At 51.4% G+C, this 17,028-nt stretch overlaps 1 protein-coding gene across 1 annotated transcript; it reads right to left on the reverse strand.

Moving 5' to 3' along the window:
* Window positions 1–7,224: 7,224 nt before the first annotated feature.
* On the reverse strand, window positions 7,225–16,299 carry SERPINA12 (serpin family A member 12). Its single transcript, XM_069465269.1, has 4 exons — window positions 15,666–16,299; window positions 13,699–13,969; window positions 8,985–9,132; window positions 7,225–7,416 (listed from the first exon to the last, which is right to left on the reverse strand). The coding sequence occupies exons 1-4, from the start codon at window positions 16,297–16,299 to the stop codon at window positions 7,225–7,227; spliced, it is 1,245 nt and encodes a 414-aa protein (XP_069321370.1).
* Between the last annotated feature and the right edge of the window lie 729 nt (window positions 16,300–17,028).

Raw genomic sequence — 17,028 nt, forward strand, 5'->3', positions numbered from 1 at the left:
GCCATGGCCTATTTCTCTCCAAATTCATGAAACCAGTCCCACCGTGGGAGCAACACAATAGGAGCAGATCCCATGGGCGCATCCTTGGTCCCATGGAGATGGAGCCTTATCTCAAATCGTCCTCCTCCAGGGCGCCTCTCCTGCTATGTCCAGGCCTCTCTAGACTCTTCTTTTCCAGCTACAAGATCTCACCTACTTCCCATACCCTATGCTTCTGCCCCATTTCTGGTTTTATGGAGATATTCATATCACTTTTTAAATCTAACTACATCTTTATAATTTCCTACTTTAATACTTTTAATATCTCACCTAGTTTTTCTCTTAACAGTGGAGGAGATTGGGTGTTTCCAGCCCACCCTTGCAGCGCCATCGTCACCAGAAGCTACTCTTCACGTTGTGAATAAGCCTCCGCACCTGGGACCTGCAATCCCCGCCGCGGACCTGTCGCGTGGGGCAAGTGCCCCTCAGAGCTCCCTGCAGCCTCTTCGGCTGCAACGTTGTTCATTTCTTAGCCGGCCCAGTGTGGTCACCTGACGTCTGGGAGTCTGAACCAAGCTGGGAGTGGAGCTGGGGAATGGGGGATAGATCCAGACAGGGCCCCAGGCCTGGAGGAGTTTGGTCTGTCTGTTAATTTGCTTTGTTTTGTTTTGTGTTTGGCAAGAGGTCGTAATTTCAGTTTCATGGGACACATGGAATCCCTGCCCCAGATAAGATCTTCATCCCGGAGGGCCCCTTTCCCCAGCCCTGTCTGGGAATCTGTGATTCCTCTGTCCACATCGTGGTGAAGGAAACAACAACCAAGAAGTTCCTGTGTAGGAAGGACAAGCAGCATTCACTGAAGCCCACCCAGGAGACGTCCCTTCCTGCCCCGATGCCTTTAAAAGCCAACACGGAGATGGATGGGGCTTAGCAGGTGCTAAGTAGGTTTGTGTGTATTATATCACTTAATCCCCCTGCCAAAGACCCTGGGAGATCAATGTTGTGATTCTCACTTCACATAGAGGCAAAACTAAGGATTGGGATGGTCAAGTGACTTGCCTAATGTCACAAACCAACTAAATGGCACAACTTAGAATTTGATCTCAGCCTGTCTGACTCTGGGGCCTCCTACCAACCTCCAGCCACTCGAAACCCCTGTCAACGTCCTTAAAATGTAAGGCCACTAAATGCAAAGTGTGTCCTGGATTGGATCCTGGAACAGAAAAAGGATTTTAATGAAAAAAACTGGTAAAATCTAAATAAAGTCTGTAGTTTAGTGAATAGTAATGAACCAACATTGGTTCCTAGTTGTGACAAACGCCCCGTGGTCACGGAAACGTTAGCATCAGGGGAAGCTGTGGAAGAATATATGGAAGCTCTGGGTACTGTCTTCATAACTTTTCTGTAAAGCTAGAATTATTCCCCCAAATTAAAAAGTTTATTAAAAAACAAAAGGAAAGGAAGGAAGGCCAACCAGTTAAGCACGTAAGTCAGAAAACATTCCAGACTTGGCCTAAGACTGCAGGGATCGGGGTGGTGACTTCTCTGAGCTCACAGACTAAACAAAGTCTGGTGGTTTCTGCCCACGACGTGGAATCATCTAGTGTCACAGTCCTCCCTCTTCCAGTTTTCTTTCGCTCTTTCTGAACTCCTCAAGGAGAGAGTCTCAGCGTGGTGTCAGCATGTCTTTACCACCTCGTGGACTTGCTGACTTTCCTCTGTGACAAAAGAGAGCTTCAGGCCGGGAGCCTGTGGCAGGCGACAGTCTTGGTGGAACTTAACCCCCGAATTGGTTTTGTGGTTTGTATGTTTACTTTCCACGTGTGGCAAGTTATACTGGTTTCTGTGTATGATATACTGGTTTCTGTGTATGATTGTGATATTAGTTTTTCTCTTAAACACATTTCTCTTTGTTTGAAACATGAATTAACATAAAGGTAGACCTTGAGTGCATAATAGTACAAAATAGATGAGAATTCAGCCACATTCGCAGGAGTGGTTCAGGAATAAATAAAACGTGGGAAATGGAGCACTCACGGAAAGCAGGTTTCCCAAAGAGAAAGGGTGCCGGGGCTTTGCACCCTCGCTGCAGAACCTGATCCCTGATGTGGTGGCCCAGCAGGGCAGGGAACGCTCTCCCGGCTGGGCCCGAACAGGACACTGGGAGATGTGGAGCAAGCTGGCCGTGCACCCCTAGGCTCTGCCTGGACGGGGTCCCTGTCTGTCCTGTTCACCTGGCGTCTCCGTCCCTGGCATACGGCCTGGCACATAGTGGAGGCTCAACAAAGATTTGTTGAATAAAGGAGTGCGGAGAAGAATGACTACATGTTCAACTTCATAGCCAGTTCTTTCATTTACAATACGAGTGCCCAAGTACTGTCTCAGATACAAGGGTCTTCCGGGGTCATCTAGGGAAACCTCATCACTGCACAAATGAAAAGCAGAAGCCCACGAGGAAGAAGGTATCTGCCCAGGCCACACAGTCAGTGTCTGGGGGCAGCAGGGCCGGGACTAGCACTTTCCACCTGTGATTATCCTCGCCAGCACGTCGGCCTGTGACTTCTCGTGTGGGCCCATGCAAATGACCTCAGCCTGGGCAGGCGATGCTGTGGGCTGAGTGGGGCAGGCCAGGAAAGCCGGCTCCTGGCACCCGGCCCAAGCTGGAGGAGGCAGGAGAGACCCTGCTCAGAGCTGGACGGAGGCTTTCTGCCCCAGGTGGAAGGTGAGGCTGGATCACGTCAAAGGGGTCTTTCTACTCTGGGATTCTACCCTCTCATATCACCAGGCCCACCATGCCTGGGCGTCTCCAGGCCATGAAGCTCCAGGGCCAGCTGTGCGGCAGAGACCATGGAGAGTAGAGTCAGAGAATCTGTCGTCTCTGCGATGAGCGCCGCCTTCTCAGGGAGGCCGACCTGGACGCCTGCCAGCACCACCTCTCGTCACCCTTACCGGCACCGCTTAGCGTTCTGATTTCTTTTATCCACCTGTTGTTTGTTGTCGGCCTCTCTTTACCAGCCTGAGGCCTGCACAGGGCAAGATCGTCTCGCATTTTGTTCGCTGATGTACCTCAAGTCCTGAGAACAGTCCCCGGCACAGAGGGGACACCGAGGAAACAGTTGTTGAACGGATGGCTAGATAGATGGCTGGGACAACTGAAAGATGGAAAGGCTCAGGGGACTTGCATTTGGTCCTCACGCTGTGGCCATCTGGCTGTGGGACTTTGGGCAAGTTGTGTGAGCTTCTCCAGCCTCAGTGGTCTCATCGGTAGAATGGGACGGTCACACCAGCCTGGGAGGGCTGTGGGCCAGTGGGGCAGTGAGAGCCCTTGTGCGGCGCTAGGCTCTGATAGGCCTCTGGGACGTGTTGGTCACACCAAAGTCAAAGCCCGTTCATTCGTGCATTCATTCACTCACTCGTCCATGAGGTTGGTCAGTCCAGAAACACGAGGAGGATTCTGAGAAGACCGTGGGAGTTGTTCTTTCCTGGAAGGCTGAGTAACAACTCAAGGGAAGTGGTGGGAGTGGGACAGAGCGGGCGGCAGGGACAGCTTCCCGGCAGGGTGGGACGAACGAGCAGAGCAGGGAGGTGGCCGCGCAGACCCACAGGCACAGCAGGAATGGCCACATCCCGGCAGGCAGGCCTGCCAGGCTAAGGCACAACACTGCTCTCCCAGAGGAGAGAGATTTGGAGGGGGCTGGCCGTGTCAGGACAAGGGTGACAGCGTGGCCGTCTTTCTTTCCAACAATCCTATGCTGAGCACGTGCCCTGTGCCATGCATCAGCCTGGGCACAGGGACCCAAGGACACCTAGCCTGCAGCCAGAAGGACACTCACAACACATGAGTTTCCCTGAGTTACTCTCCAGCTAAATACCTGTGACAGCCACCATAGTTCTTCAGTTAAACCCAGCGTTCCCCCTGCAGCCTGCAAAGCCCCACCTGCCTCTGCAGCCTCCCCACTCCCATCCTCCACGCCACCTTCCCTCCCTGGGGCCTCTGCACCTGCCCTTCTTTCTGATCGCACGCTAACCTCTTCCTCTTTTTTTTTTTTTTTCAGAATAGAATTTGTTTCTGTAGTGAAGAATAAAAATACAGCTGGGAAAGTGGGAAATCATATTGACAAATAGTTAAGATGTGCAATAGTCATTTTAAAAAATAGAGCTAGTTAAAAGGAAGACGAAGGAAGCACTAGAGTTTATGCCTAATTATAACGGGCATACTTGGAAATACCAACCAGTATTTTATATGTTATTAACTACACTAGAAATCACATACATACATGAAGTTTTAATTAATAGCAACAGTTTAAAAACAGGTGAGTGAATTGCCAGCATTTGGAGCTCTCCCCCAACGTCACGACCCTGGGGACGCCTCCCCTGGGCCCCCGACTGGATCAGACACTCCCAGTACACACTCTCTCAGCACCCAGGAGCTCACTGCAGCTCGGGAGAAACTTACGTGCATGTTTACTCGATTCATGGCTGCTGTCCCCACTGAATACTAACCCCATTAGGCAGGAGCTGGTCTATTCACATTAATGACCAGCCCAGCGGTGGCAGCGTGTCTTCGGGATTGACTGCACAGGATGGATTGCAGCCTGCATGAGGGTGGAGAGAACTTCAAGATCCACCAGCCATCATCAGGTATAGAGGTGAATGCTGTCTTGGAGGGCTGCTTAGAACAGGGGTCCCCAACCTGTGGTGAATTGTATAATTATCTCATTACATATTACAATGTAGTAGCAATAGAAATAAGTGCACAATTAATGTGGTGTGCTTAAATCATCCCGAAACCATCTCCCCTCCCTCCACGGTCCACGGAAAAATTATCTTCCATGAAAATCGTCCCTGGTGCCAAAAAGGCTGGGGACCGCTGGCTCAGAAGATGCTGGGAAAAAAGTCAAGTTCATAAAGAGATCAAAATGGCTTGAGCGTTAAAGGGTGAGTGGGAGCTCCTTTGGCAGGAGGAGGGAATTCCCATGATAGGGGATGGCAGAGGAAAATGCCTGGAGGGCAGATTTTTGGAAAACACCTGGTCATCTCAGAGGCTGGAGCGAGGGTGGTGGAAAGTTGCCACCGCCCTGTGCTGTGTGCCTATATGCCAGGCACGGTCTCTACGCAACTTTCTGTAATCCTTAGAGCTCCTCAGCCCTGGAGGTAGATATTATTACCTTCTTTCAACAATGAAGAGGCTGAAACTCTGAAGGGTTAAGAGACATGCCCAGGTCACTGGGTCCCTAAATGTTTTACCTGGCATGCCAAGTTCCCAGGGTCAAATGTCATGCACCTAAGGGTTTCTGTGTCCATGTGATGTCTTCCCACCCCCACCCCTCGGGCTGGGGCAGGGGAAATGGTGATGTCAGCAAAGTGCTTGCTGGGTTCACAGCCTTTTGCCCCAGTCTGTGTCCCTGTGTGGGGTCCCAACCTTCTCCCTTACTCCCACCTTCTCAGGAGCCATGTAATCTTGGGCTCCCCAATCTTGTTTTATTTTTTAATTTTTTTTCTTTTTTATTTCAGCATATTACAGGGGTACAAATGTTTAGATTATATATATTGCCCTTGCCCTACCCGAGTCAAAGCTTCAAGCATGTCCATTCCCCAGACTGTGCGCACCTCACTCATTACATGTGGATACACCCATCCCCTCCTCCCCTCTCCCATCTGCCCAACACCCAATGAATGTGATTCCTATACATGCGCTTAGGTGTTGATCAGTGAAACCAATTTGATGGTGAGTACATGTGGTGCTTATTTTTCCATTCTTGGAATACTTCACTTAGTAGAATAGGTTCCATCTCTATCCAGGATAAGACAAGAGGTGCTATATTGCCATTGTTTTTTGTAGCTGAATAGAACTCCATGGTATGCATATACCACATTTTATTAATCCACTCATGTACCCAATCTTAGCAGTTAGCACCGTCTGCTAGCCCAGCCTCTCCCAGGCTGCCTCCCCACCAGCCTGTGGGCTGTGCCCAGGACGGAGGAGGAGGAGGAGGAGGAGGAGGAGGAGGAGGAGGAGGAGAAGGAGGAAGAAGAGCAGGAGGAGGAGGCGGCGCTTACTCACTGAAGCTTGGGGAAAGGCTGAAGAGTGCATCTCCCGCCCCAGGTCAGTGCGGAACCCCTCCCTTCCTGCCCCAAACCAGAAGCCAGGGGCACTGTGGCTAACCCTGAGGCCATTAGGAAATTACTTCCCCTCTCTGAGCCTCAGTTTCCATATCTGTCTTGCAGATGTCCTGTTCTGGCTGCCCTCAGGGCAGCTGTGACCAGAACACAAAGGGCACCAGGAGCAGCAAAGTGCTAGACAGGCCGAGGGGACGACAATTCCCCTCTCAGGCTTTTCAGTGACAAGCCAGTCAGGATCCCCTCCTCCCCAAACACCAGAGGCCATGGAAACTGCAGGAAGAAAGGAACCACTGCCTGAAATGAGATCGCTCAGGCTGGGAACCTAAGCAGCCCTTAGTGCTTGGGTGCCCCCTAGTGGTGACAGACAGACTTTGCAGGGCCATGTTCTATGAGCAGGTCCAGGTAGGTCCTCATTTGCTTGCTAAGAGGTTCAAACAGCAGGGCCTGCCTTGGACAACAAGACAGGGGAGTCCCAGGATCTTCCTGTTGTGCCCCACCTCTGTCTCGCCATCTGTCTGGATGCCTGGCTGAGCCGAGAGCTCCTACGCGGATACTCTGGGGAAGATAACTGCATAGCTCACATGCCGAGGGCTGGCAAAGGGAGACCAACTTCCCAGCAGCATGCTAATAACAGCTAGCTTCCTCAGAGACCCACAGGGGAGAGCATGATCCTCACTTAAAAGATAAGGAAACAGCGGCTCTGAGAAGGTGTGTGGCTTTCCCAAAGATGCCTTGTTCCAGGATTTGAACCCAGGTCTCTCTCTCACTCCAAACCTCAGGTACTTGCTGTGGCTCACACCTTTCCCAAATTATCCACCAACAGCAGCAGACCCGGGGCAGCAGGGAGGGGGAAGGAGTGTTTGTTTATTAAATCACAAAAATCCCTGTCTGCTGGGTGGGAGAGAACACCACCAAGCGGGTGGGGGCACCCGATCTTGACCGTGGAATGGGTAGGGAGGGCGCCGAGGGAGGAAATGGCGCAGAGGAGCCCTGAGAGCTGGCGATGCTCTCACTAGGCCGTCTTGGGATTAGGTTAGAATGTGCATGTGGCCTCCGTCCCAGGGAGATGAAACCTTTTCAGCCCCAAGCCGTAATTGGCATCTGCAGCAAGCAAGAATTCCTTTATTTCCCAATAGGGTTAACAATCTTTCCCAAGAAGAGTATGGAAGGCGTCAACGTCTCGTGAATTATGAGTATGTAGGGTTTGTTTATCTTGACAGGCATTGGCGTCTCCATGGGCAGCGTCTGTGCTCCGGAGCCTGCGGCCCCCTCCGTACCCTTCTCATCCATCTTCAGCTCAGCCTCGTGCACCGCCTGCGGGAACCAAGAGCAAGGTCAGTTCTTGCCTGCCGCTCAGAGACTGCTGGGCCAGAGGCCCCAGAGAGGGAGACAACTTGGCCAAAGCTGCCCAGCACAGCAGTAACTCAGCCTGTGCCAGCCACCCGGGAGCCCCTGGCTCCTCTGCCATCATCGCTGGAGGATATTCGACAGGCAGATGCAGTGCAAAGAACTGATGGAGCATCAGTTATGGGGGGGGATGGAGTGGGGGCTGCTGTCCTTCCCGTGAATTACAGGGAGGCATCCACCGTCACCGTGGCAGAAAGGGTCTGTCGAGCCGTGGCTGGGTAGAAGGGGGGTGGGGGCGTCCCTGCCTGAAGCCCCCTGTACCTCCTTTTATGCACCTGGTGGGTGCTTAAGAGGAAGCCAGATTCCGGATTAGCTGTTGGAGATGACTCAGACCCCAGACCCACCCCAATGGCATCAATATCTGTGACGAGGTGATGGATACTAGGGACGTGATAGGCCTCTGTGAAATACCCACACACTCCATTTTATTCTACAAAAATCTAACAATTTTACTTGCAGAAAACAGGCCAATACCCTGTGCTAGGATCACAGCTATCAGCACACCTACCTATGGGAAAGAAACGAGTCATTCAAGACCCACAGAAAGGGGAGCTGGCATCGAGCATTTGGGGGATGGCCGTGGCAGAAAAACTCAAAAGTGAGAAAATTCTATTGGCCGAGTCTTTCCCTCTTGCAAATTGGAAAGGACAGCTGAGTCTGTGCCTTTGGATCCAGAGCAGCTGGCTCCGCTTGGTGGACTGGATCCCTCCCAGACTGGCTTGAACCCCCCGCCCCGACCCCCTCACGCCCGCCAGTCCCCATCACCCCTCCTCCGCCATGCCGTTCCCGTTCCCCCAACTGGAAGGTCCTCCCCGTACCCATCTCTGCTTGTTGAAATCTTTTCCCCTTTTGATGCCCTTTTAACTCAAAAGTAGGGTTGCCAGGCAAAATACGGGATGTCCAGTTAAATTTGAATTCAAGATAAATAATGAATATGTTTTAGTGTAAGTATGTCCCATACAATATTTGGGACATAGACTAAAAGAAATAATTCATTGTTTATTTGAAATTCAAACTTAAGTGAGTATCTTATATTGCATCTGCTAAATCTGGCGACCCTGCCTATATGTGCTCTCTTCTTGCCCCAAAAGGCAGGTGCCCACCGTTGCCAGAGACCACAGGCCCTGTGCTCTCTCCTCATTGTGCAGAACGAGTTCACCATTTACCCCTAAGAAGGCCTTGGAGAGAGGGTCTGGGCTAGACCTAGACCTGTTCTAGGCCTGGTAAAAGTTCCAGGCCTTGATCAATGTTTGTGGAATTGAATTGATTTCCAAAATAGCACCAGTTTTAAAGATGGGAAACACAAGGCTTGGGGAGGTCACGTGATTTGTCCGGGATCACACGGCTGGTCGGGGCGGAGCTGGATGCCAGGCTGCTGCGCCTGGCGGTTGGAATCCTCGCTTTACAGCCACTGTGACAGCTGGTGGCCCGGGGCTGTGAAGGCTCCCGTGCTGCAGGGGGCGGGGCAGGCTTACCTCACCCACTTTCAGGCTGCGGTGAGGGGAGATTCTGGTGAGATCGCCGTGCTCCTCGAAGACCCTGGTGATGCCCAGGTGGGAGAGAGTCCTCTTCAGGTCATGGGTACCCGTGATGTGGAGTTTGGGCACAGTCACGTCTACAACCCTGGGGAGGTGCGAGTGACGAGTGTGAGTGGTAGAGCCCTCCCAGTCTCCAGGGCAAGCCTCAGGATAGATGATAAATGAGACGTTTGTCCTCCCAGCCCCAGAGGTCTCTCGGGTCTTCTCTCTTCATCCACAGAAGGAGGAAAGCCCCTCAACCCTGGGACCTTTGTTTCAAAACACCTTGTGCTTTCTGAACTGTGGCCAGCCCTGGAGTCCTCATCCCCATCCCGCCATCTCAGGGCCCCTTCAGCCGTGGCCACTGAAGATGTCCCCACTGCAGTCTCTGCCACGCCCAAGCCCTGAGCCAGCGCTAACCGCAGCAGACCTGATGCTGGGGCAGCAGGGCCCCGACATCTGGAGCCAGACAGAACTGAGTTCATGTACACTCTGCCTCTCATGTGCCCCACGTCTTGGGGCAGCCGATCTTCCCCTCTAAATCGCTTGTGCGAAAAGGAGGATGATAGCACGGCACCCACGGGACTCCGAGAGTGCTGAAACCAATGTGTCTATGGAGCTCAGCAGACAGTCTGTGACAGCAGGTGTTCATCCTCTTGGCCCTGAGCTGGCAGCCTCACCTCCTCTGTGGACGGGCCTGCGTCAGCCTCCCTGCCCAGAGCCTCGGGCCAGGTGTCCCCGAGGTACCTGCAGGCCCTGGATTTTATTCACCTGGCCCTGGGCCCCATTTCTTCTCACCTACCAAGGACCTCGTTCCTGTTTCTTCTCTCTCCCGCATCATCCATAAATGCTGTCTCCTCGGTCAGCTCGAGCAGACTGCAGGCTAGAACTATCCCTATCTTAAAAATCAAAAGCAAAAACAACTCCCTGGACCCTGAGTCACCTCTCCAGCTTCCGGTCCATCTCTTTTCTCCCTTTGATAGCAGAGATTTCCCCTTCCAGCTCTGTCCACCTGCCCCGTTATTGCCTCAAGCCACTCTGGTCAGGCCTGTGACCTCCACATTCCATGGAAGCAGCTCTCCCCAGAGTCACCGCCGATGTCCAGCGGTGAGCAGCACCTGACTGCGATCCCTTTCTCCAGCGTGTCCGTCCCCTGGAGGTCTCCCATCCCTCTCACCGCGGCTGCCGCCCCCATCGCCATCTCTGAGTCTGTGCTGGTGCAGGCAGCAACCTCCCCAGTGTGCAAGCTCGGGGAGGTTGTCCTGGACATGCTGACACTGAGATCCCGTCGGACACCCAGGGGAGATCCCAGGGCAAGCGGAAGGACTGTGGCTCTGGAGTTTGGAGCGGAGAACTGGGGCTGGGGGCAGAAACGTGACAGTCCTGGTAACGGAGATGGCGTGCGAAGCTCTGCGCCTGGTGCGCTCACTAAAGGAGCAGACAGGAAAGGGGCCCAAGGCACTGAGCTTTGAGGCCCCGAGGAGGACAGGAGTCTCCACTGAAGGACAGAGAAGGAGAGAGCAGGAGGCGCCCAGGGAGTGCGGGGCTGGCAGCCAAGTGAGGAGCAGGGAGAGCAACAGGTCCAGCAGAGGCCTGGCACTGACCTCCGGATTCCACAGCACGGACACCCTGGGACCCTGGTGATGGAAGCATCTGTGCGAGCTGGGCCCAGAGCGGGCCAGGAGTGGGTTTAGGAGAGCATGATGGGAACCGGGGACCATGGGGATCACGGATGGAGGCAAATGCCTCAAGGTATCTCCCTGCAAAGCGAGCAATACCTCGGGGACGTGCAAGTCAAGAGAAGGTTGTAAGTTAGGAAAAACAACAGCATTGAGATGCTCTGCAGCCCCGCATAGCCTTCGGCTGCCCAGACAGACGGCAGATTCCTGCTTTGTCTTTCTTGCATAGAAGCCACTTGTATGCACTGTAAGTTATCCCTGGGCCCCTGTGAGGTTTTATGATGGGAAGAATATCTTTATACCTGATGCAAACAATTCTGTAGAGAGCAGAAGCGTCTGCTGATGTAGGAAAGCAAGGAGAGGACATCTAGGGTGAGATTCCCGCGTAGCGAGAGGATGTAGGGCCAGGGCACAAATGGAGAGGTTGGCTTTAGTTTGTGCCACAGTGAAGGCAGCAAGTGCAGGACACTGCCGAAAGGTGGACACACGTCCCAGTACATATGGAAAAGGCTGGGAGTGGCCCCTTGACATTGTTTAACAGGAAAATGGCTATTTCAAAGCCTCCAGCAGTTTTGTGCCTCCTAAAGGTGGACCCTGGGAAAATTGAGTGTTTCCTCTGGGGAAATCAGAGTGGCAGCATTATGCAAATACAAAGCAGGTGTCAGCCTCCTGCCCAGAGCACAGGTGAAGTCAGCCCCAACCTAAATCCCAGCATGTTCTAGGCACGCGTGAGTTGGGGTGTGTCTTTTAGGGATGAGTATGTTGACTTGATTACTTCTCTAGCAGGAAAGGGTGATGTTTCTCTTTGGCCTCTCCTAGTCTTCCAGCGTGGAGGAGACTGCAGAGAGAACATGCAGGAATAGCCCATTCCCTGCCGCTCCCATAGAAGACCCCTGAAGTGGTCTGGACCAAGCTCCCTGCCTGTAGATCGAAGCAACTTGACAACTTGCCTTTCAGACCCAACGGGCTCAGAGGGCAGGAATATTGATCTACCATGTTCTGATGAAATGTAATTCCCTGGAAACCGTGGGCAAGTCCACTGCCCTGTAAGAGGACATGGAGTTTCCCCGTGGGGGAGGTGAACATTACCAGTCTGTCATTCCAGGGCCAGGAGTCATGAGGGAGGGAGAGGAACTCTCTTCTCCGTGTCCTTAAGGCATGGAGATGTTAGGAGCAGTCTCAGTAGAGTGGGGAAGGCAGACCAAGCGCTAGAATGGAAGTGAGGGGCTCCCTGGAAGAGACCCTGGGAGCAACCTATACTTGGACTCCAGGAGAGGCCACTTTTGCACACTGTAAGTTATCCCTGGACCCTTTTAGGAGCACTGGGTCTGTTAACCCAAGCCTCCAGTAAGGCTAGTGCTGGTCTACAGGAACTCTTGAAAGATCTATTCCAGGCTTAGGTAAAGGAATAAGGGGAGGAGTGTAGGTTCCATCCTGAAGCTGGAGAGATGATGTCGGTGCCCAGGGAACGTCTCTGTGCTGTTAGTGGTGGCCTGATGGTGATCACAGCACCAGTGCTGCAGAGAGCCTCGGTGAGGGGACATAGAGCCCCCAGAGCTGGCACCAGAGCTGCAGCCACATGGGAAATTGTCAGAAATAACTGGAAATGGGGTGGGGCACACTCAGGATGCTGAGTTCCAGCAAACCAACTATAGGGTCTCAAGTCATTGTCATTTGAGTACTAAAGGAAATGTGATCTATGGAGTCTGAGTCTCATGAAGCCAAGACTTCTGGATGAAGTGAGGTGGAGGGCCTGGTGTGCTTCCCATCTTTTACCTTCCCTTCACCTTGCACACTGCTGATCCCCCAGAGGGTCCCCCAAGACACCTCTGTGAACTCTAAAACTCTGGAGATTGCAGGCTGAAAACTATCAGCCCCTTCTGGAGTACCCCCCTGTTGAGAGATGCCACACTTTTGCCTTCAGTGGCTTAGCTGCCATCCTGAGGTTCCATCTTGAGGTAGGAAGATCAGATTTGGAGGACACCTTTCATTCAATAAACCAGAAGTTCAAAAGATCCACTGAGAACCTTGGAACTTTGCCTCTTCAACCAATCAGAAGGAGAAGGAGATAGGAACTCACATTTGTGGGGTAATGCTGTGCTCTGGCATATTTAATTCTCTCCAGAGTCCTCTAAGGTTGGCAATATTATGGCCACCATCATGGATGAGAAAACCAGGTCTTGGCTAAGGTGGAAACCCAGACTTCTCCTCCTGTGTCAGTGGCCAGACTCTGCCAAATCTTGCCATCCCTGGTTCTAAGCAGGAAGGGTAGGTGAGGCTGTGCACATCCCAAGGGACAAGAGCTGTCTTGGAATGCCCTGCCACTGAGCTCCCTTTCCCAGAACTGTGACTTTATCTGAAGCTTTCGGAACCAGAATCTCCCTTTTACGAGCTTTCAGCTAACTCTAAGTATCAGAGATGTGTTCTGCAATTCCTCCAAGTGTGTGTTCCCGTGGGAAAGAAGTAGCATCAGTTCAGTTACCACCTAAGGGTAGCCCAACTCAGTCCTAGCATCATCTCTGCCTTTCTTGGAACCCTCCTTGATGCCTGACAGCACGTCAGGCATGGCAGAGGTTCTCAGCGAAGACCTTTATGGAGATAGATGGAGACAGATGGCGGGGACAAGGTAGAAAAGGGAAGAGAAGAACAGGATGGAGGACATCTGGCACCACTCATGTCCTCTCTCTGCTTCATCCGCCACCCTCCTGGCCTCCAGAGATCCTTCTCTCGCCCCTTCCTGTGGTCACCCTCCACCAAGACTCTATCTACTACGCTCCTGAAGTTGTAATGTGTCTCCTCAAATAGCAAATGTTTAACTGTATTCCTCTGTCTTCTTTCCCAATCTGCTTCCCACCATAATATAAGGTCATTACAGAGCCCAAAAGAGGACTTGGCTGTGAGGTGAGAGCTCAAGAAATCTGGGATGGAAACAACAGAGTAGAAGGGGAGGCAGGAAGAAGGAAGATGCTACATGAGCCAGGAAATCTCTTTACCTGTGTAACATTAATGGCTTCCATTTGGCAAAAATGTCCTCCTGCAAGGCCTCCTCCAGGTGCTTCATCTTGCCCTCGTCAGGAAGAATGAAGGTGGCTGTGATGTTTTTCAGGTAGGGTATTTCCAGGACAGTACAGGAGAGCTGGTCGTCACGGCCAACTTCGTACATGCCCCCGTGGAACATCATGGGCACCTTCACTGAATTGTTTCTCTCCAGAATGAAATCTTCCTCTTTAGTTGATTTTGGATCAAACTCATATTGCCACTTGGCTTAGGATTAAAGAGTGACAAAGTGATGTAAGTATCGTGTGGGAAAAGAGGTGATTGAATCCAACTAAATACTGGTTTCTGTCCACACAGATTCTCACCACACAGGGTAAGGGGTCTGGATATTCTGGGATAGCAGGCAAGAATTCCATGAGTCCCTGTCCTCATGCCATGCCCTGAAGACTTCTGATGAGACGGTCTCAAACCTAATTATCTGTTCCCAAATAAGCCAGAACTAGGGCTGCCATGCTGAGAGGAGAGCAGTAGATTGCCATAAGCCCAGGTGCCCCCGAGCCTGAGAACGCCTGTGGATTATGTTCCAACAGAGGGGACTGCAGTACAATTAATGGGGCTTAATTGGGTCTGACAAGAGTAAAGATGCTTGACTCCATTCTAAGTCAGCCCGGAAGGAGCCACTCTGTGGAGCTAGGAAAACTAATGAAACAGGGTGCCTTTGGGAGCCTGTTGAAGAGCAGTGAACACCCAAAGCTGGGTGTTTAGACTCCTCATTTTTTAGCCTGATGATGGTTTGACCCCATTGATCATAAACTCAGACCTGAATCTTTTCAAACTTTCTAACCTCAGAGACCCCACTATAGAGCCAAGTCCCTGCATTCAAATCCTGGCTTCATTGTTCTAAAAGGATGATCTTGGACAAGTATCTCAATCTCCCTGGACTTCAATGTCCTTATTCACAGAATGGTAATAGTGACAGGTACCACACAGGGATCCCTTGAGACTTAGTGGGACAGGGCAGCACACTCAGTGATGGTGTATAGTGAGTGTTGGGTGGATGTTAGTCATCATAAGCATCATTACTGTCACTGTTGTTCCTGCTGTGATCTAGGGAACATAGGGACTTGGGGAAATTCAAAATTCTCCTTTCTTTTTCTCTAGTTTGGGCAAACTGAGGTTTCAGACAGCCACTATCACCTATTTTTTCCTCCAGAGTCATCAGTCTACCTGGGGATTTTGGGAGGCCTGAACTTCCAAATTCAGGACCATGTTGCTGACAAGCCCAGCAGTGATTTTGCCTGGACTGAGGGGTGTGGCCTCTGATTCTCACCTATTTTGGCCAACACATGTGGGGGCATGTGTTGTGTGTGGGTGTGTGTGTGGTGGTGCGGCATGAAGCTCAAAATAGAGAACATTCTTCTGTCTTGTTTTTCAGCCTCTCTCTCAGATTTGGGGACTATATAAAGTCTGACATGGAGACCAAGGCGTCCACCAAGTGATCACCATCACCACAATCAACACAGTCGCCACCCTGGGTGTCCACCTGGAGTGGTGGAAGGTGCACAGCCCTAGGGCCAAGAGAAATGAGTTCTAGTCATGATGCTTATTGACAGCTTTGTAACTTGGAGTAAGTCAACGAATCTCTCTCTGGAATTTTTTGTCACCTAAGAAATGGGGACAAAATGTCCCTCCAACCTGTACAACCAATGTTGTGTTAGGATGATCAGCAATAACGAAAATATTGCATATGGAGAATGACAGACTCCACAAAACTCATTGCACATACATTTGCACTTTGAATCCCAGGAGCTTTCTGATGTGTTACAGACAGAAAAATGGGGTTCTGAGAGATTAGTCACATATGAATTCAAGGTCACAGAGCAAGCAAGTGGCCAATCCAGATTTTTAATCCAAGTCTAATGGTCATCCTATCCTTTCTATGCCAACATGCCATAAGACTTACCTCGAAAGAAAATATAATTTGTAAGAAGCATCACAGTGCCAGAGTCTATATTCTTGACCAGGTTGTTAATTTTTCCGTGGGTTTTCTCACTGACATAATCATTGATCTGCTGCCGAGCATTTTCCATGTTCTGAAAGTTGGTGGAGACAGTGTCTGCGTAGTACAAGTTCTTGATATCTCTCAGAAACTCCTGCTGTGGCTGCAGCTTCTGGTCGATGAACAGGGTGTTCCCAAGTTTCATCTTGACGCGCTGGGTCTCCTGGCTCAGCTTGCGGATAAGGTAGTGGAAGCCCTCGTGAAGGTCTTTCTCTGGCATCTGCCTGAAATTGAATCCCTGCTTGATCTCGGCCAGGGTGGTGTCCTGGGCCCCCAGAGACAGCATGGAGAAGGCCGTGGAGATACTCAGGGGGGAAAAGAAGATGTTCCTGCGGGAGTCGATGGAGGCCAGCTTCTTGAGCAGCTTGAAGCCAAAACCCATGTTGCGCTTTGCAAGCTCCTTGGCTGCCATCCTTCCTTTCCACTCTCGGGACCGGTCCAAAGTTTCGTGATTCTGGTCCGAGAAGCTGGGCTTCAGAAGACCTTTCACGGAGAGCAGGCCAGCCAGAAAGAGTCCCAGGCCCAGCGTGGGGTTCATTTTCCCTGGGGATTGTCCTGTTGAGTAGTAGACCTGAGGTTAGCAGAAAAAAGAACAAAAGAACCCCGGTGCCCCTGTTTTATCTACAAGGAAGCCCACATGGAAGAAGAAATATAGTGACTAGTTGATGGGGGTTTTGACATCCTTTTTAGCGTTTAATCTTGATAATCACCCTGGGGACTAGAAATGCTTCTCCCCATTTCATAAATGGAAGGACTGAGTATAGAAGACAGTTGCCGTTTTGCACCCACCTCCCCTGCCTTATGGTAGCAGTGTCTCGGTTCCTTTGAGGAACTGCTCGCTCCTCTCCATGGACCACAGAGACCATCCCACAGCGTGACCCACACCACACCATCCTAACACTCCATCCCTCTGCCACACTGACTGGTTAAAGAACAAGCGTGTGACCAAGATCAGATCAATCTGTGTCTTTCCTGGAGAATGCAATTCCCTCTCGACTTTGGGGTGACTGGCTTAATGATGGAGCCCTGAGACTGAATGTCACCATGACCTCCACATGTAGAAGGAGAGAAGAGAGACAGAAAGAAGTGAAGAGACAGAGATGGACAGGTGCACCCAGTGACATCTTTGCAGTCCCTTTGCAGTCCTTTCACCTTGATTTACCACCCACTTCCATTCTGAAAGATATCAAGTTGGGATTTCCCAACTCGTAAGAGCCAATAAATTTCCCTTTTAGGATGGGTGGCTTGAGTGGGATTTTTTTCCTCT

Source organism: Eulemur rufifrons, chromosome 2, assembly GCF_041146395.1.
Source record: "Eulemur rufifrons isolate Redbay chromosome 2, OSU_ERuf_1, whole genome shotgun sequence".
Lineage (NCBI taxonomy): Eukaryota > Metazoa > Chordata > Mammalia > Primates > Lemuridae > Eulemur > Eulemur rufifrons.